This window comes from Theropithecus gelada, chromosome 20 (genome assembly GCF_003255815.1).
Source record: "Theropithecus gelada isolate Dixy chromosome 20, Tgel_1.0, whole genome shotgun sequence".
Lineage (NCBI taxonomy): Eukaryota > Metazoa > Chordata > Mammalia > Primates > Cercopithecidae > Theropithecus > Theropithecus gelada.
Window position 1 is genome coordinate 31,042,215 of NC_037688.1, and position 20,935 is coordinate 31,063,149.

At 39.3% G+C, this 20,935-nt stretch overlaps 1 protein-coding gene across 1 annotated transcript in view; it reads left to right on the forward strand.

Annotated features, from left to right (window-relative positions):
* Positions 1–20,935, forward strand: part of HYDIN (HYDIN, axonemal central pair apparatus protein) — a 421,369-nt gene that overhangs the window by 166,066 nt on the left and 234,368 nt on the right. The window contains exons 17-19 of the mRNA XM_025370321.1: positions 2,118–2,253; positions 4,638–4,802; positions 6,263–6,415. Of these exons, the coding sequence (XP_025226106.1) occupies positions 2,118–2,253; positions 4,638–4,802; positions 6,263–6,415 (454 nt within the window). The remainder of the gene's footprint in view (positions 1–2,117; positions 2,254–4,637; positions 4,803–6,262; positions 6,416–20,935) is intronic.

Below are 20,935 nucleotides of genomic sequence, written 5' to 3' on the forward strand. Positions count from 1 at the left end.
TCAACATAGTGCTCCAGAGTTATGCAACAGGAAGGTGTTGCTGTCAGTCCTGCAGTGGAAGATCTGTAAAGCCAAGAGGTCCTTGCCCTGGGACACTGTGGCCATGACTTGAATTGCAGGATAGGAGTGGGCCCCCAAGATGAGACTCATCTTTAGCAATGCATACTCCTCAGAACCATCTCCAACTCCTCTCTCTTTTTTAGAGAGGCAGCGGGTTAAAATCCTGGCTCAGCCATTTGTTGGCTGTGTCTTGTTGACCAAGCTACAGTCATTGCAGCAGTGCTGATGAGAGTAGTAGTGTCATCGATTAATAATGATGTGATCCTAAGTAAAATCCTGGGACCGCACTCTTCCCAAAGCAATCAGTGTCCAGATCTGGGACTTTAAGGCGTATGTATGAAAATGCTATATATAGGAAATAGAGAAAATGACTGAGTAAAAGTGATAATTATGCTAATATGTCAATCTCTGGAATTCGGATCTCTTGTGAATCTTAGGAAGACGTACACTTTAAAGATGGGGCAGATGTGCTGGTTGGTGGGGAGGTGACCGACACCATTTCATGTGTCTTGGGCTTGGATGAAGATAAATAACAGTGCAGAAATAACTTAAATTAGGGTTCCCACTGTGTTACCTTGACCTACTTAGTATTCCTTCAAGACCTAATTTTTTCCTTTGTTTACCAACAGTAAAAACCCTAATGTGGTCCTTTCTATGCCCAGGTTTGCCTTTCAGTCTAGTCCTGCTTTTCTTTTCTATGCAGGCGTATTCAGATACTTCCAACCCCTTTCCCTACAACTATCAATAGGAAATCCTAAATTTAAAAAAAAAAAAAAAAAAGGGCTAAAGAGGCTGTGAGTTTTCTACTTACATTCTGTGACCCAAGTCAAGAAGTGTAAGCCCTCTCAGTCACAGTATTTCAAGCCGTAAAGGATTAGCTTTAAGAAAGTCACTGGGTCAACAGACAACTTCCATTCCAACTAAAAATGAACACTCACCTCGTGCAAAATCACAAACTTTGGAGTTAAAGAAAGGCTCTTTCATGTCCTTATTTTTGGTGTAATCTATAAGAACTACTCACTGACTCTTAAGAGAAGAATTGCTTTTAGAACTGCAGCCTCAAGTGATTCTCTCCAGAGAGCCAGCAGTGACAGCCTGCAATGATTCTGCCACAGGTCCACTTCCTCTTACTGGGCACTTACCTGGTGCTGGGCTGTGCTCTTCCAACACCCTAAGAAGAGTTTATAATGCCAATATCAGTCCCTAGAATTATCCTCGTTTTACCTATGAGAGAAATGGGACTCTGAGACAGAAAGCAGCTTGCCCAAGGTTGCACAGGTTGTACTTAGTAAGGTCAGTCTTTGAAGCTGGCTCTGCAAATTCAAAAGCTGGTACTCTTCACCATTGCACTATATTGAAACAATGACATAGGGTAGAGTAGACATTGAGAGTCACAGACAGCAAATAAAATCCAAGTCACCTAATAATAGACCAATGGCAAACACAGGGCTTCAACTCCTCTCTTTCCTGCATACAACCCTCCTTCCCTCTCCCCCCACCTCACCCCCTCCATGTCGGCATACTGAGAACCCTGTCACAGTGCCAGTTCTGGACCAAGCAGCCCCCTGAGCCTCTGCATCCAAAACAGCTGTTCTGCATAGGAATTAGCATTATTACTGTGATTTAGATGGTATGAGCTGTCGCTAGTCCTTAGGGGGCTTTCTGACTGGCCCAAAGTGTCACAGCTCCTTAGGACCACATGCTGGTGGCACTGACCCTGTTTGGCGTGGAAACAGATTCATTACCCTAAGGATCTTGCGCCATGGCACCCCTTGCCCAAAGAAGGCCAAATATATAAAACAATGGAAATGTGAGTCATTACCCACCAGACAGCTCTTCAAGGAGTTCTGCTTCTAGTCCTTTTTTGATTAAAAAGTGGTGACTGGGGGCCAAGAGACAGGGAAGAGAGCAGGAGAGAAGCTTTGAAAGTGGCTAATGCGGTTATTAGAGAAAAACTACTATGTGACACTGACAAATGTATCTCACTTGGGGCTCTACGTTTTCTGTATGTAAACAAGCTCTCTGTTTTGAATTGTGTGATGGGCTTCTCCGAGCAGGTGTATTGTACCTGCCCTCCATCTGGTCAACACAGAGGTGGACTTTGGGCACTGCTTCCTGAAGTACCCGTATGAGAAAACACTCCAGCTTGCCAATCGAGATGACCTCCCAGGATTCTATGAGGTCCAGCCTCAGGTGAGTTCCTTTCTCCTTCTTCAGTATTAATTCTTCCATTGGGTTCCCTTGATGAGAAACAGAAATCCCTCTGAAGTGCCACATCCCTGAACACATGACCTTAAGTAATGCTGATTTTTAACCCTTAGATAGTCATAAGGATGGGGTTATAAAGTCATAGTTGGATTGCTAGCTGCATGCCTGAACAGCTGCAGGTGTAAACTGTTGTTAATTTCCCAGGGAAATTACCCTTGATAAAGAAGGGAAAGTGTCAATTAAGCTAACATGCAGAATTGCACCTGCAAATAATTGCCTGTGAACTAACCATGCATGGGAAATGAGCTAGGAGTTTTCATTATGTCCATGGCTGTGATTTGAATGGCATCAGTAAGTAATGCAATATTTATAAGTAGATTTGTTGGACCAGAAAGCTAGAGACAATACAGGAATAAGAAAGGAGGAATTGTCTCTTCATGTTTTATGAAATGTGTCTGTCCATATGCCACTACACCCAGCTAGGTGGGAGACTAAGCAGTTAAACACAGATGGATAAACATTTTTTTAAAAATCTGTGCAGGTTAGAGTAATGGAAGGTTACTGCTGAGATGCAGTTTACCAAGAATGCATTTGGGTATAAAACTCAGTTATATAAGTACAATATTTTAACTAAAATATATGCACAGATATTGTATGGGGGTTTATTTGGCTACAAGATCAATGGGAGTTAAAACAGCAATAGGAAGGCCACAGAACCAAGGCAGGTTTAGGCTGCAGCAGAGAATTACCACATTCAGGTAAAGGAAGGAGATAGCTGCCGGTCAGAACACAGCCAGAATTTTGTCTTCAGATGTTGTCATTGTATTTTTCTAATGGAAACTTGAAAAAAAAGGCATCATGTTCACAGTAACCAAAATGGCAATCCATGGCATCTGCAAATCCAGTCATGTGTGTGTTTAATCTGAAACAGAATAGACTTAGCTAGGATAACACAACTACCTTTCATGAGTCACGGGGCTGTTATGTAAGAGAGAAATAGAATGGTTCTATGAGTTTCTCTGAGACAGAACCAGAAGCCAAGGGTGGGGGTGAGGGGAGACAGGGTCTGACACCCACTCAGATGCGTCACGGCAGGCCAGGTCAACCCTTCTCAGTGCATGATCATTTTAAGAACTCAGAGTGGAGCCTGCATCTGGGGTCAGGGGGAGTTGCTTTTGCACAGCAGGGCTGGGCATAGGATGAGGCACTTGCCTTGGGGACAGAATTTAAGGGGAAGCCAAGCACTCCGTCAAGATACTTAGTATTTCCATGCCATATTGTAAGAAATCAAAATTAATTCCAAAAAAATCCATAATGAGCAAGATGTCAAAACCTAGGTAAAGAGATCAGTCTGACCTCAGGCTGTCATAAGGCTCGGTGGAGCACTGCGGCACAGGGAGGAGTTAGACTGGGCCATGTTAGGCCAGACCAGATGCAGAGAGACTGTGGTGTACCCCAGGCAGGTGACACCTGTGTGCTCTGTCTTCCTCCCCAGCAGCAGAGGCTCTGAAAAATGGTTCCCAAGATTATACAGTGGCATTTAAAAATTTTTATTTGTGTTCCTGTTGCATAAAAGCTGGTAATATGCTGCAGAACAGGGTTCCGAGAAACACAAATTGGTCAACACTGGACACTTGTTCATTCGTTCATCCATCCATTCATTTCTCACTTTAAAAACTGAGCATATGCTTTGGGTCAGAAAGTGGGCATGTAGAGAGGAGAGGCCCCTGCTATGTGCTAAGAAGTTGTCAGCGGGACATGCAGGTGGCATGGTGCTGTCCAGTGCATGCTGTGGAAAAGCACTGCACAGGATGCTCCCTGGGGACAGAGGAAAGGTTCCCACCCTAGAGCCCTAGAGGAATGGAGGGAGAATTCAAGGTGAGTGTGCCAGACGGGTTGACGGGAACAGACATTCTAGGAGGAGTCACCACGAGTGCAAAGGATTGGAGGTGAGAAGCAGCATCATGGATTCAGGAAACACTAGCCGCCTCTATTGATAGAGCACGAAGGGCGAGGGAGCCGGGACGATGCGTGAGGGTGCCGAGGGCCAGGTTAAGGAACTCAGAAAGTGGAAAGTGGACCTTTTCCTTTTCCTAAGGAAAGTGGAAAGCTGTTGCCCTGAACTTATTTGTGTTGCGGATAATTCTGCATCTTGTTGGGCACTTTGAATTTTGGGCCTCATGCACACCCCACTTAACCAAACTTCCTTTTGGCCCAATTGGGGTGTTCATCCCCATTTGCTTGCTTGAATAATAAGACATTTCTAAAAGACCTCTATGGACTCAGGAAAACACTTACTTCAAAATTAGCGAATACGCTATTTGTTCCATGCTGTGCTGTCCTTACCCCTCTGGTTTTCTCTCCCCCAGGTGTGTGAGGAAGTGCCTGCTGTGCTGCTTTCCAGCCCCACCCCTAGTGGGGTCATCCCCCCCAGCAGCACCATCCACATACCACTGGCCCTGGAGACTCAGGTCACTGGAGAACACAGATCCATGGTTTACATCTCGATCTTTGGGAGCCAGGACCCCCCTTTGGTGAGAATCCATTTTCAGAACTGCAGTTGAAATTGCTGTGCTTCTTCTCAAACATTTTGAGCTTTCTCATTTAAGGCCCACACTGTATTCACATATGTCCCAGTTTCTTGGAGTTGTAGGGTTTTATGTTTTTTCTCTGCAATGGTAAAATACCAGTGCGATGTGACTTTATGGAATCTGTTTATGGCTACATCTAACAGAAGCGGTGTTTTATAGCAATCATCCTTAAACCTAACAGGATACCAGGAGTCTCTCTCTGTCTCTCTCTCTCTCTGTCTCTCTCTCTCTCTCTATCTCACACACACACATTCCCACACGCCTGACCCCTCTCCAATCCTTTTAAATCAGAATCTCCAAGGGGAGGAAGCCGGCACATCTGTACAGGAGCCAGCACATCTGTATGCTTAATAAGCTCCTTGGTTGTTCCTGGTGCAAAGCTGGGTTTGGGTATCACTGGTTTGTCACCTATGGGCTAGGAGATCACTTTCTTTCACTGTTCACCTGAGTTTTTCTTGTATATTGACTTGACTTGTGGCTCATATTAGCCTACTCAAGCTGTTAAGAGAAATAGTCTCTCTAAGAGGAAGAGGGACTCATGGAAAGCTCTCCACTGCTTAGGCTGAGTTGAAGGATAAACATTGAATCCTACAGGAGGTTGCCCAATAGGCTCTGTATTCCTAGACATGTGGTTTTCTTGGGAACTAGTGATGTCACCTTACATTTCTTTGATGTGACTCTGATTGCTTAGAGAGCATAAAACACTAGGATTTTGCTTTTATCTCTTCCATATAAGATGCTGTAGATAAGCCACCTAACTTACAAAGCAGCATCACCAAGGCAGGCCAACCCCAAAACATGTCACCAGTTCAGGTCCCCCACGAGGCTCACTGTGCCCCTCCCCCACCCCCCTGCACAGATGCAGCCCATGAGAGGGTAGCTTGCTGAGCAGCCAGAACTTTGTGAAAGAAAAAGGCCACCTTCCTCGGGCAGACTCAGTGCCTGGTTCAAGGGACAGGGAGAAGAGAGCAGAGCAAAGTGGATTTCAATCTCCAACCCTCACAACTATGTGCAGTGGCCCTGCCCTGCCACACCACTTGTAAAGCAACAGAACTGGAACTCAAACCCAGCCACAGTGCTGACCCTTAACCCTGTACTAAGTGTTGTTGAGGCTGGAGTGCTGTGTGGGATGGAGCGGACCCAGATTCTGGTTTCCCCTCAGTGCATGGCTCTGGGCTGACCTGGGAAGCTGCTCATCCTTTCTGGGGAGGAAATCCAGGGTGAATTCACAGGTCTGACCAGCATGGCCCTCGCTGTGTCCTGGAGACCACAGCACACCAGTGGGAAGGGGTGCCAGTTCTCATAAGCATCCTCTTATGCCCTTGCTTTTTATTGAAGGAATGGCTATAAGTGACTAGCCATTTCCAGCTGTTCCTGTGTTCTTTCTCTCTGGCGGAACTCAGGTATGTCACTTAAAGAGCACTGGAGAAGGCCCAGTTATCTACGTCCATCCCAATCAAGTGGACTTTGGCAGTATCTACGTCCTAAAAGACTCTTCCAGGATTCTCAACCTATGCAACCAGTCCTTCATTCCTGCATTTTTCCGGGCATGCATGGTAAGTCATGGGACATGATGAAACACAGCTTTGGCTTACAGGCAATGGCCCTATTTTTGCAACATGTCTTTGAAAATGATCACCAGAAGCAGAGATTTGCATGGTTATGTTGTTGCATTAAACCACGTCATTCCCATCCCCAATTCTTCTTTATTATAATGAATTATTAACATAATGATTTATGCGTCAATTAATAATTTTGTTGATTAAGGGATACCTTAGCTTAAGGGACACCTATTATAATACTTTTGTTGATTAAGAAACACAGTGTGCATGTGTTTTGGTAAACAGGCAAGTACAATCAATAGAATCCCAGTTCAGGAAGATGCTTCAGAGGTTAACAAGCTCCCCTCCTGAACTGTACCTAAGCCCAGCTCCAGCCCTCAAAAAAACACTTTTTAGATGTCTCTTTAATTAGAAGTGCTTCCTTTAATTTGAGTCCTTTTGGCTACAAATGTGTTAGTGTGTTTATTCTATTTTTGTTCTCTTTTCCTTCTAGCAATATTTTAAGGTAGTTTGTAAGGATGTATGAAATACAGGAGAGTATTCACCAAAAACAGAAATTAAAGTAAACAGCAAAGACAGATACAAAATAGATGTAAAATGGTTTTAGAAATGGTTTTGTCTCATTTTTTTGTACAGTTGACCCTTGAACAATGTGAGGATTAGGGACACCAAACCCCTATGCAGTTGAAAATTCACATATAACTTTTTTTTAAAACTTTTATTTTAGTTTCAGGGGGTACATGTACAGGTTTGTTACATAGGTAAATTGTATGTCACAGGTTTGGTGTACAGATTATTTTATCACCCAGGTAATAAGCATAGTATCTAATAGGTAGTTTTTGTATTTTCTCTTCCTCCCGCCCTTCACCCTCAAGTAGGCCTCAGTGTCTCTTGTTCCCTTCTTTGTGTGATACTTGGTTTTCTGTTCCTGCGTTAATTTGCTTAGGATAATGGCCTCCAGCTCCATCCATATTGCTGCAAAGGACATGATTTCATTCCAGACACATAGACCAATGCAACAGAATAGAGAGCCCAGAAATAATGCCACATAGCCTGCAACCATTTTATCTTTGACAAAGTTGACAAAAGCAATGGGGAAAAGATTCTGTATTCAATAAATGGCATTTGGATAACTGGCTAGTCATATGCAGAAGATTGAAACTAGACCCCTTCCTCGTACCATATGCAGAAATCAACTCAAGATGGATGAAAGACTTACATGTAAAACCTAAAACTATAAAAATCCTGGAAGATAACCTAGGCAATACCACTCTGCACATGGCCCCTGGCAAAGATTTTATGACAAAGATTCTAAAAGCAATTACAACAAAAACAAAAATTGACAAATGGGTCCTAATTAAACTAAAGAGCTTCAGCACAGCAAAATAAACATATAACTTTTAACCTCTCAAAAACTTACTGCTAACAACCTACTGTTGACCAGAAACCTTTCCAATAGCAGTATTAACACATATTTTGTACGTTATATGTATCACATACTGTATTCTTACAATAAAGTAAGCTAGAGAAAAGAAATGTTATTAAGAAAATCATAAAGAAGCACAAATATACTTATTCATTAAGTGCAGGTAGATCATCATAAAGATCTTCATCCTCATCATCTTCACATTGAGTAGGCTGAGGAGGAGGAGGGAGAGAAGGGGTTGGTCTTACTGTCCCATGGGTGGCAGAGGTGGAAGAAAATCCACATATAAGTGGACCAATGCAGTTCAAACTCCTGTTGTTCAAGGGTCAAATACAGTTGTATTTCATGATGACGTTTAGACCAGCTTGTCTTCTATAAGCTAATTTTTATTTTTTTTATACAAGAACAGACATGAAATGATGGGGTTTTGTAGAGTTTAGGAATTTCTAATTCAATAATTGAAAGTATTCTTGATTTTAGAAATAGTTTTCTAAATTTAAATATAAAATGTTTAATTGTATAGCCCTCTGCCTGTTGTCAAATTATTGCATTTGAATGAGAACTAACATTTAGTTTCAGCATATTCAGATTATTCATCAGGTATTTCTGAATAATCAAGTATTATTAATTTCATAAAATTTAAGGAATGTCATTTTCTGCTGACTTGTGACAGCTCACCAGAGACATTGGTCCCAGTTAGCAGCCATTTATCATCATTATTTATTTTTATTATCATTTATCTCTACTCATTATGAAGGCAGCCATATTCACATACAGCCACTGGTCTTTTTAATGGAGGTTTTCACACAACCCCAATCGTGCTCTAGCACTGTGTGAATCTCATGTAAAGAATATTGTTTCATAATGTTTAAAGAAAAATCCTATAGAAAAGACATTTTTACTAGTTTTTATCCAATTAGTTAATAGATGTGTTTGGTAGAAAGCACAGGGTACCGCTTAGTAAGTGTTGCTTCCTGGTTCAGTGCCGAGTTGATGCTGGGAGAGGAAGAGTCAGTCTCTGTTTGGTGAGCTGAGATCACACCACTGCACTCCAGCCTGGGTGACAGAGTGAGACTCTGTCTCAAAAAAAAAAAAAAAGAAAAAAAAAGGAAAAAAAGAAAAGTGGTTTTAACTTCAAGTAGTTCTCATAGGGGAAAATTAAACTCTTATTTCAGCTGAGTTTTTTTGGATGTCCTAGTAAATATGATATGTATTAACGTTATAAAAATTGAATTATGCTAATTTGAAATTAACTACAGTGGAAGGAAACTGAAAAATTTCAACTTGATGTACAGTACCAAACCTTCAAACGCATTCTTACAGGAATTACTAAGCATTAGGAGAGAGCTTCAATTAATAGTTTATTCCCCAAGCCTATTACAAATTCAGGTGCTGGAAGTTCTTCTCTTTTCTTGTTGGATGCTGTGACAGGAGGGGCCACTCTATCTCCTCTTTTGGCCATGGGTGAATGTCAGCCCTTCCCAGATGTGGCAGTCACTGTCAGCCACCTGACACACTCAGCCTCATGTGTGGCCACACAGCACAGCACCACTGTGATTAGATTCACCCTTCACATGAAGCATCTGTTTGTTATCAGCCAGAGGGGTCAGGAGATGGGAAGCTGGAAGCCTACCTCCACAGTGATGCTGGAAGATAAATGACACTTAGAGCAATTTGTAATTTCTCAGAAACAAACGCTATACAGAAAAAAAATGATGTTTAAAAACACCTGGGACCTCTTCATATAGTATGGAAGGAAGAAACAGTGAAGATTATATTTTTTATATTCCATTAAAAATTTATTTTGAGTGTAAAAAAGTTGATTAGTACAAGGAAGAGTATTTTGTGACCTGGAGCAGTAGGCTGTCCTTTGCTTTGGAATGCCTGTGCCTGGAATATCAGCCTCCACCAACAGTTCCCAGCAGGCTGACTTATTTGAAACAATCGAATAAGGCACCTCTGGTTTGGAGGAGAGAAAAAAAAAAGTCAGAATGTGAGAACGGAGAATGGAAAGGCCCTGTTGGCAGGAGAATGTGGACTCTGCTTGTATGCAGGGAGCTCTGCCAGGAAGAGAGACTTTCCCCTCCCTGTAAGCAGCGGAAATAAGGGTGCGGATGCAGCAGGGCCCCAGGGCCCTAGGGACCTCAGCACTGGGCTATAGAACAGATGCCTCCTTTTAATGGGTGCCCCTTGCTAGGCAGAGGAAGTGCCTTGCTCGGCACTTGTTTGGAAGCATCTGGAATCATTTTCTTTTTGCTCTTGGCTCTAATTCAGCCTTGACTACCTTTAGCTCAAACCTTGGGTCCAGATGTCAGTGCCACCTTGGGACTCAGATGGCACCAAGACGTCTTTGTAGCGGCCTTCTGCCTCCGTGATCTGTAGGGAAAGGTCATTGTGAAGAGATACTTAGAATTCCTGGATTCAGGAAACAGGCATTCAGATGCCTCATCCAAGCATGGTTCCTTTAAAACATTTATTTTTCTCTGTCACTTGCCACAGCCATACACAGTGATATGGCAGCAAGGGAGAATTATTAGGCTTTCAAAGCTCCTTCAGACCCTCAGCCACTGGGTTATTTCCTCATTTAAGTAGGGACCCGCTTTCTATATGTATTTGTTGATGTGTCTGTCTCCTTTAAATGACAGTAGTCTCTGCACTGACTTTCCAGCAACTAGCAGCTGGCTTAACAATTATAATGATGACAATATGGTGACACTAAGTTAATTCTGACTAACATCTATTTCATTCTACCTATTTGTCACTTTATATACAGTATTTCATTTACTACAATTCTGTGAGAAAATACTGTTATTATCCCCGTTTTAACCAGGTAGAAATAGGTTAAGTTAATTGCCACAACTTGTAAGTGGCAGGCCTGGTTCCGGCCCCAGTGGTCTGACTTCCGATTCCTTCTCTTTTCCTCTGCGCTAATGAACTGCCTAACTTTACCCCAGCAGTGATTATGAAAGTGGACTTGGAAATGGTGAAAGGAGCATGGTTTCATGTTCATAAATGACCCTTTAAGGTAGACATACCTAGAGGAGAAGGATTTGTTAAAAGGGCAGGAGAAGAAATTAAGGAGTATTTCTGAAGTAGAGAAAAGGACTGGATACACTTCATTTTATGCAGAGAGGTGTTGAAATGTACATATAAAAATTATCTCTACAATGCCATTTTTCAGCCAACCAAAATTCCTTCAACTGTATATCTGAAATAAAGACACATAATTTACTTTTTCACTTTCTTTTTTATCCTTTGTAGTATAACATAGAGCATTTAGTTATGTATATAAATGTGTGTAAAAATTCTTCACTAGTATAGCTAGTGGAAGTTTAAAATTCAAAGTTATGTCCCCTACTTTAACAAAAGAAATAGAGAAACTCAGAAAGAAATTGGCTGGCAGGCATTTAACATCAAGGGAGATTGTCAGTGCCGGACTCTATCCATTTTCGAAGAGTGAAAATTGTGGCTATTACCAGAGAGCTCATTTTAAACTTCTTGTAGCAACTGGTCTGTAGAAAACTGCAGCTATGCCTCGTACACTGCATCACCCCTGCATACTGGAGCTCACTGTAGATCTGAAACTCTGTCTTCTCCTTGGGGAACTGACTATATTAGAAGATTCCACGCTAGAGACATTTCTAATGGACAAACAATAAGACTCCAGGGCCTTTTGACAGGTGACATCATTAAGCTATTCCACCCCACACTGTGTGTGAAGAGGAGATAGAATGGGCTGTTTCTCAGGCTTCAATGAGTAGATTAGCTCTGCCCTCTAAATTGTTACATCTGTGGAGGGAAATGATAAGGAAAAAGGCATAAGGAAAAAGGAAAGAAATGTACATGAATCAGAGACCAACTACAGTTGTTAAGCCTCCTTGTATTCTTTTTGTTTCTGATGGGTTTTACAAAATAGTAGCTTTGTTTCCTAAGATATATTCACAATATACTATTTAGTTTTTAGCTCACAGCCCAGCTCTTGTGTTAATGTGATTCATGCCTAGCACGTGCTGTGTTCTCAACACATACTCACCCCCCTTAAGGTCTGCAATGTCCTCATTCAGCAGATCAGATAACTGAGATTCTTTTGGTTGAGAGAATTGGCCAAGGTTGCATGATAAAAGTCAGTCATCACTCCGCTTCTCTACATTTTAGTCTATTTTCTGTCTGTTCCACCACAGAATTATTTAATTCTGGAGGTCAGACACTATGTATATGAAACATATTTTAATACAGAAAAAATCAAGAGATATACTTGATATAAAAATTAACACACTAATCTTTCCCCACATTTATTTGCCTCAGATCCTTTACTTAAAGAAATCAAATATTAATGTTAATGTCTGTGGAGTTCCATAGATTCTCCTTGCCAGTCCTATGTCCTTTCTCTCTGCCCAGAGGCAGCCATATCATGAATTTGATGTGTGTCCAAGCCATGTTTTTATATTTTATTACATAACATATATGTATTCATAAATACTATATTGTGGCATTTTGTTGCTTCTAAAATGTATGTAAATCATATCACTGCATGTGACATTCTGCAACTTATTTTTCAGGCTCAAAATTATGTTTCCAACATCTATCCATGTTAATGCCTATAAATCTAGTTATTTCATTTTAGTTGCTGTGCATACTCCATTTACCATTTATTATGTTTATTTCTTTGCCTACTTGTTGACAATTGGGTTATTATAACAATGCTGCAATGAATAGAATACTTGTCTCCTTGTGTACATAGGCAAGAGTCTTTGGGTGTATGCACATAGGGAGTATATCTAGGAGTGGAATTTGTTGGCGCTTCAGGTAGGTACATTTTCAGCCTCATTAGATCTTGCCAAATTACTCTCCAAAGTGATTATATCAATGTGCCCTTCCAGGAGTGTTTGAGGTATCTGTTTATGTAGTGGCTAAAACTTAGTGTGGTCTGACTCAAGTTCTTGCCAGTCTGAACATGAAATGATATCTTATTATAGTTTTAATTTGTGTATCCCTTATTAATATTACTTATTACTGTTTCATTCAGGTGTCCTCTTCTGTCAGTTATCTATTATCAATTATTTATTTATAGATGTTATATATTGTGGATACTAGCCCTTTCTTTGTAATGAAGTTTTGGATTTTTTAAAGATATTTTTAGTTTTGATGTCAATTTTATGAATCATTTTCTTCACTGTATCTGTTTTCTTTCTTTCTTCTTTTTCTTTCTCCCTCTCTCTCTCCCTTTCTTTGTTTCCTTCTTTTCTTACTTTTTTTTTTTTTTTTTTTTTTTTTACAGGATCTTATCCTGTCACCCAGGCTGGAGTGCAGTGGCACAATCGCAGCTCACTGCAGCCTTCCACCTCCCACGTTCAAACCATCCTCCCACCTCAGCCCCCAAGTAGCTGGGACTACAGGCACACACCACCACGCCCTGCTAAGTTTTGTAAATTTTGTAGAGATGGGGTTTCATCATATTGCCCAGGCTGGTCTCAAACTCTTGGGTTCAAGCAATCCACCCACCTCAGCCAGTGCTGGGATTACACGTGTGAGCCACTGCGGCCAGCCATATCTGTTTTCTATGTATGGTTTAGGAAATCCATCCCTGTCCTTCTATTTGAATAGGTTTCGACTCTTACTTTTCATGCCTTTAATCCAGCTAAGTTTATTTTTTTATCTAAGGCAAGTAAAGTCTGTTTTTTTCATGAAGAAAGCCATTCATCCTATCACCAGTTCTTGCTACTCTTTCCTTTTTTCATGCATTGATATTGCTTCCTCTGTTATACTTCAGACTTCATATGTGCCTAGGTAGGTTTCTGAGCTTTCTGTTATATTCCATTTATCTATCTCAGTATCACTATCCTTAGTGTCTTAAAAGCTACAGCTTAACAATAACAATAATAACACTTGTTATATATCAGGCACTGTTCTAAGTCCTTTTGTATGTATTATTTTACATGATCCTCAACAACTTAATTAGGTAGATTTTATTATTATCTCTATTTTACCAATGTGGAAAATGAGGCACAGGGATGATAAATAAGTAGCTCAAATTTGCACACCTAGAAAATAAACGCTGGAACTTTACTATGAATATCTACTAGGATTTCTTTTATGTCCTTTAATTAAGGCTTATAATTTTCTTCATAAAGGTCTTACACATCCTTTGTCATCTCTCCTAAGTTCCTTTGTGTGAATGGTACCTTTTTGGCATTGCATTTTCTAACTAGATAATAATTTATAGGAACTATTGAATTTTCTTGTATCAGCTTTCAATCTTGCCACACATCTCTTCATTAGTTCTGTTTGTAGATTTTTATCTGCAAGTTTCCTTTCCAATCCTTAATTCTTTGCTGCTTTTTCCTGACTCATTGCATGAGATAGGCTTTTCAATGCAATGCTGAATAGTAGAGGTTATATAAGACATCTTTGTCTTATTCCCCACATTAATCAAAAAGCCTCAAATGTTTCATTTTAAGCATAACATCTCTTATAGATTTTTGGTAAATGCCTATGTCACATTAAGAAAGTTCTAATCCTTTCTTATTTGTTATCATTAACACATGCTGAAATGTAATGCATTTCCTGTATCTATTCAGATGATTTATGGCTTTTTTCCTTTACCTGTTAATATAACAAATTAAATTAACAGATTCTCTGGTTGTGAATCACTTTTACGTTCCTGGGGTGAATCCAACCAACCATAACATACTATTATTCAAGTATGCTATTGATACGATTGCTATCATATACTTACATTTTTGCATTTGTTGTTTTACATTTTTTATGTTACATTTCCCTGGTTTTGATATCAAGAATACTGCATTCTTGCAACGTGAGTTATCCTTACCTCTTTTTTTAATCTTTGGAAAAGACCTTATATAATCATTATATAAAGTAGGATCTATTGCTTAATGATAAAACCATTTAGTCTCAGGATCCTGGTGTGTCTATGGATGTTAGGAGATTAATGGAAATGTTTGGAAATTGTAACTAATGAATGATTTTCTATAATGACTATTCAGATTTAAATTTTTCTAGACTTTTAAAAATTTTATCAAAGTTTGCAAATGTATTGGTATAAAATTATTCCAAATACTGTCTTATGATTTAAAATGGTAAAAAACATGGAGGAAACTTAAATGCATATTACTAACTGAAAGAAGCCAACCTGAAAAGGCTACATATGTATGATTCCAATTATATGACATTCTGGAAAAGGCAAAACTATGGAAACAGTAAAAAGATTAGTGCTTGCCAGAGATTAGTGGGAGGGATGGATGAATAGGCAGAGCACAGGGGAATTTTTGGGCTATCAGTCTATTCTGTATCACTCACTAGTTACCAAAATAGTTGGTTGATTTTTTTCTTCTTTTATTTCTTGTATTTCTCTGCTTTTTTTTGTGGTTATGTTTCTTTTTACTAAATTATGTCTTTCTAATGCTAGAGGTCCATAGTTTATGATGCTTGGTTTAGCTGAGCATATGATTCTATTTGATGGTTTTTCTCTTTTCTTTCCACTCTTTGAAGATTGACCTCTGGCATTAATTGTTGGTGATAAAAATTTTGCTGTTAGTCTGATTATTGTTCCTTTATAAGGAACTTGTCTTTTCTCACTAGTTGTTCTTAAGATTGTGTTTTTATCCTTGATTTTCTTAAATTTTCTCTTTAATGTATCAGAGGATTTGAGCCTTAAATTCTGGAATGTCTCAGTCATTATCTCTTCAAATATTTCTTCTCTGACATTCTGTTACCTTCATTAAGAAAACACACGCACGCGCACACACACACACCAGTGTGTGTATATTTTATATATATATATTCTTGTACTATCCTACATGTCTATTTTTATTTTACTTCTTATATATATATTTCACCTCTTCCTCTCTCTCTGTTGCCTCTTCAGTATGTTTCAATTTACAAATTCTGATTTTGGCAAGTCTGAAGTTTATTCCATCTATTTACATTTGCAGTTTAATTTTAATGACTACATTTTTCAATTCCAAGATTTATAATTGGTTATAGCCACTTATTCTTGAGTCTTATCTCACTGTCATGGTTTCATAATCTTTGTTTTATGTATATTATCCTATTCTGTATCTCTTTAAGAATCTTGGGTACATTTTCTAATCAATTTCAGTTTGCACTATTGATTGTTCCAGAATGAATTCATTACCTGATTGTTTGCAGCTATTCTTCTGAGCATTTGGAATTTTAAATTATAAATCAATCTGATATAGAGGATGTTTCTCTCTCCTTCTCAGTGCTCACACCTTCTTTTCTAGCATTTTTACATTTGCCTTCAGCCTAGACAGTGACCACTAATCCAGAATCAAATTTGAGCTCCTCCCATGGGGATGCTGGAGAAATCACAGATTCAGTCACTGCATTGACCAGTGGCTTGGCCTCAGGTTTGTTTACATAGCAGTCTCTACTTTAGCACCACCACGTCCACCACCGCTGGCACAGTCTGTGTATAGGGTATAGCTTCAGGAACATCACAACTTTGTTCAGCCTTCTTTCAAATGCCAGGAGGCTGTCTTAGCAGGGGACATTAGGCCTCATTCCTTGCTTCCTGCAGGATCATTTTGGTTCCTGTTTTTCTTTCTCAAGGTGCCTCTACTGGTTTCAGAACCTAGAGCCAGTAGGTCTGTAGGTTCAGGCCTCTCTATTGTTTCTGTTCTACTTGTGGCCCATATGATGTTTATCTTAGTTTGGAGTAAAGCTATACCTAGTTCTTCATTTTTTCAAAATTGTGCGTCTTTTTCTATGTAAGGCACATGTTTTAAAGCTTCAACTCGTTGATTTATAGTCAGCCCTTGTAACTACTTTTTATAGTGTTTTATGTATTATCACATGAACACTTACAGAAGGATGGTAAAATGTGTTTTCAGTTGGCATAAGAGAGCAGAGTTCTTCTTTTAAGTTTTACTTTAGATTCAGGGGTGCATGTGCAGGTTTATTATGTAGGAAAATTATGTGTCATGGGGGTTTGGTGTACAGATTATTTTGTCACCCAGGTAATAAGGTAATACCCAATAGGTAGTTTTTTTAATCTTCTCTCCCCTTCCATCCTCCACCTCAAGTAGGTTCCAGAATCTTTTGTTCCCTTCTCTGTGTCCATGTGTACTTAATGGTTAGCTCCCATTTATATGTGGTATTTGGTTTTCTGTTCCTACATTTTTTATCTTTGCCTTAATAGTGAAAAATCTATAAAAGAAATTCACATGCATATCAACACAGTGAGATATCATCTCACCCCAGTTATAGTGTCTATTATTAAAAGGACCAAAAATAACAAATGCTGGCAATAATGCTGAGAAAAGTGAGCTTTTATCCACTGTTAGTAGGAATATAAATTAGTACAACTACTATTGAAAATAATATGGAGACTGCTCAAAAAACTGAAAATAGAACTATCCTATGATCCAGCAATCCCACTACTGGGTACTTATCCACAGGGAAGGAGATCAGTGTTGCAGAGATGGCTGCACCCACATGCTTACCGCAGCACTGCTTACAAAAGCCGAGATGTGGAACCAACCTAAGTGTCCATCAACAGATGAATGGATAAAGAAAATGTGATATATAGATACAGTATAATACTATTCAGGCATTAAAAAAAAATGAGATCCTGTTATTTCCAGCAGCATAGATGAGCTTGGAGGATATTATGTTAAGTGAAATAAGTCAGGCACAGAAAGATAAATACCACGTGTTCTCACTCATATGTGGGAGCTAAAAAACAAATTGAGATCATAGCCGGGCGTGGTGGCTCACGCCTGTAATCCCAGCACTTTGGAAGGCCGAGGCGGGCAGATCACGAGGTCAGGAGATAGAGACCATCCTGGCTAACATGGTGAAACCCTGTCTCTACTAAAAATACAAAAAAATTAGCCGAACATGGTGATGGGCGCCTGTGGTCCCAGCTACTTGGGAGGCTGAGGCAGAAGAATGGCGTGAACCCGGGAGGCAGAGGTTGCAGTGAGCTGAGATCGTGCCACTGCACTCCAGCCTGGGCAACAGAGCAAGACTCTGTCTCAAAAAAAAAAAAAAAAAAAAAAAAAAGAGATCATAGAAGTAGAGAGTAAAATTGTGGCCACAGAGTCTAAGAAGGGTAGAGGGGAGGTGGGGAAAGGAGAGGTTGGTTAACAGATACAAAATTACAGCTAGGTAAGAGGAATAAGTTCTAGTGTTCTGTAGCACTGTGGGGTGACTGGTTAACAATATTTCATTTATATTTTCAAATAACTAGAACATAAATGTTCTCAACACAAAGAATGATAAATGTTTGAGGAGCTGGATATGCTAATTACCCTGATTTGATCATTACATATTGTATGCATGTATCAAAGTATCACTCTGTACCCCACAAATATGCACAATTATTGCATGTCAAATAAAAATGAAAAATACATCATTTAAAAGAGAAACTGACAGGAATAAGGGAATAAGAAGAGAAGAAAATTCTAGTTTATCTTGGTAGACATCTATCCTTTTGCCACATAAAAGTCATGGTCATTCCAAAATGGATTGGGATTTTCATGAGCCATCTGAAGTAACCCATTTAGTGCCAAAGAGGGTAACAGTGATAACAGTAATAATAGTATTAAGAGACTTCCAGAAGCAAAGGTTTGTGCTTAACAGAGAGCTGTAAGCCCCTCACCCCCACCCCCAACCCCACCTGAGACCTTTTTCATTTTGCCAAGGCTAAATGTAAAACCCAAAAGATAGATTCCAGCAGTTTATATATTCATTACAAGCCACAGTGAGAGAAGGAAAGCTGTTGATGGAGTGTTACTTCACATGGTGGGTCAGCACCTTCCTTGAATTTAGAATGAAAGCTCTACTGATTGAATATGATTCATATGAGAATAGTATGAAGGCAAAATTAAAGGAGGGAGTTTGGTTTCCTTGTCACTAAGGGCTGTCCAGAAAACAAAAGGAAAATACCTTGGTCTCCTGCGTGCCTTGTAAGCTTGTGCATCTTCATTTCGTCTGTCTCAGCTCTTAACTAGTTTTTAAAAATTATTTTTTCTAACTAAATTATACAGCTAGCACCTATCATTACAAAAGGAAATTAAGGTAAAGCTTCCTTTTATGGATCTAATGTGGGGGTTTTTTCTTTAAATCCCACCTTCTCTCCCCCATAAACATTTATGCTTCTTCCCCATTACCAGCATCATCATCAACCCAATTTATGTCACTTTTAAGAGATGGCTGTCATTGGGTCATCATCAGCTAAAGCATTTACTCTCCCTGTTTTGTGCACTGATAGTATATAGTCATATTCAACATTAAGTCAGTAAAAAATCAGATAAGTATTTTTACGTAATGAACAAAAACAAGAAGTAGTACATTAAGTAGCTTAGTATAGAGGTTTATTAATGATATTAAATCCCCAACACAAATCCATCTAGGTTATTTGATGTTTATCAGGGTTAAAATTATATATTCTCCCTCTGTTTCATTTTCTCTTCCCTATCACAAACAAAAGTACAGAGACTGAAGAAGTGTATGCGACAAGATAGAACTCTATGTAGGATGGCACCTGGAGTATGTCTTCTTTTAATGTCAGTTGCAGTGAAATTGCATGCAACAATAAGTTTCATGCTTTGGAGGAAAAAATATCTCCCTCTGGGGTGTTAGGACATTGAATTGGGATGCATCTCGGAGGGAAAAGCAACATTGTCTGAGGGCAGATATAATCATGTGCCATGTACAGTTGCCTTACATATGGTAGTTATTCAACAAACAGTTGTTCAGTGTATGAGTACTAAGATAGTATACTGTACCATCAAAAGTGAGGATGTTGTTTTCAGACATAGCTGAAATTATCCTGGTTCTGCATGTACTAATTCTAGGCAAGTTATTTAACCTTTCTGAGCCTTTGGTTCCTTCTCTTTAAATGGAACTAATAATGGCATTTAGGAGATTAAATATGTGAATGTATGTAAAAAGTACGTGTTGAAAAAAATAAGCATTCAACAAATGGTAGCTTTGATTATTAATGTTGACAGACAAAAAGAGCTAAGTGAAATGGCTTGTGAAAAGACGTCACTTTTTGTGACACTACATTTGAAGGTCTTTTATTTTTCTCAGATAAGTAAAAGGACAAAAGGGACACTCACATAGGCCTTGAGGTTTAGAACAAACTGATTCACATAGTACAGATCTCTGTGAAATGGGAGTTCTAATGCTGTCTTTTCCATACTCTTGACTTGTTTCTCTTAATTTTTGACAGTGAAGCCATCTTATAAAATATAAAACATCTGTATTGATGAATACACATATGTCCTTCCATAACAAAGAAAATGGGTTCATTAGGAAATCATTTACTTTTTAGAAACTTTAGGCTCATTAACTTTCTGATTTTCTATCTTCTTGTAGCTTACTTGTTTGTAAACATGCTTCCTAGCACTGTGTAAATCGTGCCTGCGTGCTCAGGAGCTCTCCTGTTTCCTTTCATTTAACCATCTTTCCTTTCATTTTAACCATCATGCCTTGCGTTTGATCTGACACCTTTCATTGAGTTTTGGGAAGACGATGACTCTCAAAAGATGGTGGTCTTTGTTCAAGGATGCTAAGCTAGTAACCTAAAAGATTATTGGTACATATTACTTGAAAGCAATGTGAATTAGATATACTTGCCTTCCTAATAATCAAAGTCAGTTAGCCTCATAATTCTTACAGACGATTTTTTCAACAAATAGAGAAATCAAGCAGTAGAACAATTGCTTGACCAAAAGGGACTTTCAGCACATCAGTGATCAAGGGCTTTCTATTCAATCTGTCATCCCAAACTCTTCCCCTCTAAGAACAAGGAGAAAAGCTGGACAAAATGAGAAAATCATGAGCTTGAGAAACCAGGGAGCAACAAAGCTAGTGACAACACAAAAGGAAAAGAAAATCAAGAGATGTATGCCCAGCATTTGGGATTGCTTTTCCTATATGCCTCCAGAAGACATTGAAAAGTTAAAAGTAGCTTTCTGAAGACCTACCTGTCCAGGGAGATAAAAATTGGAGTCAGGTCAGGCTAGGGAGATAAAAATTAGAAGAAGATGGGCTCTGGTAAAACGTCTGGACTTTTGGTTGGGACTCTGAAAGGA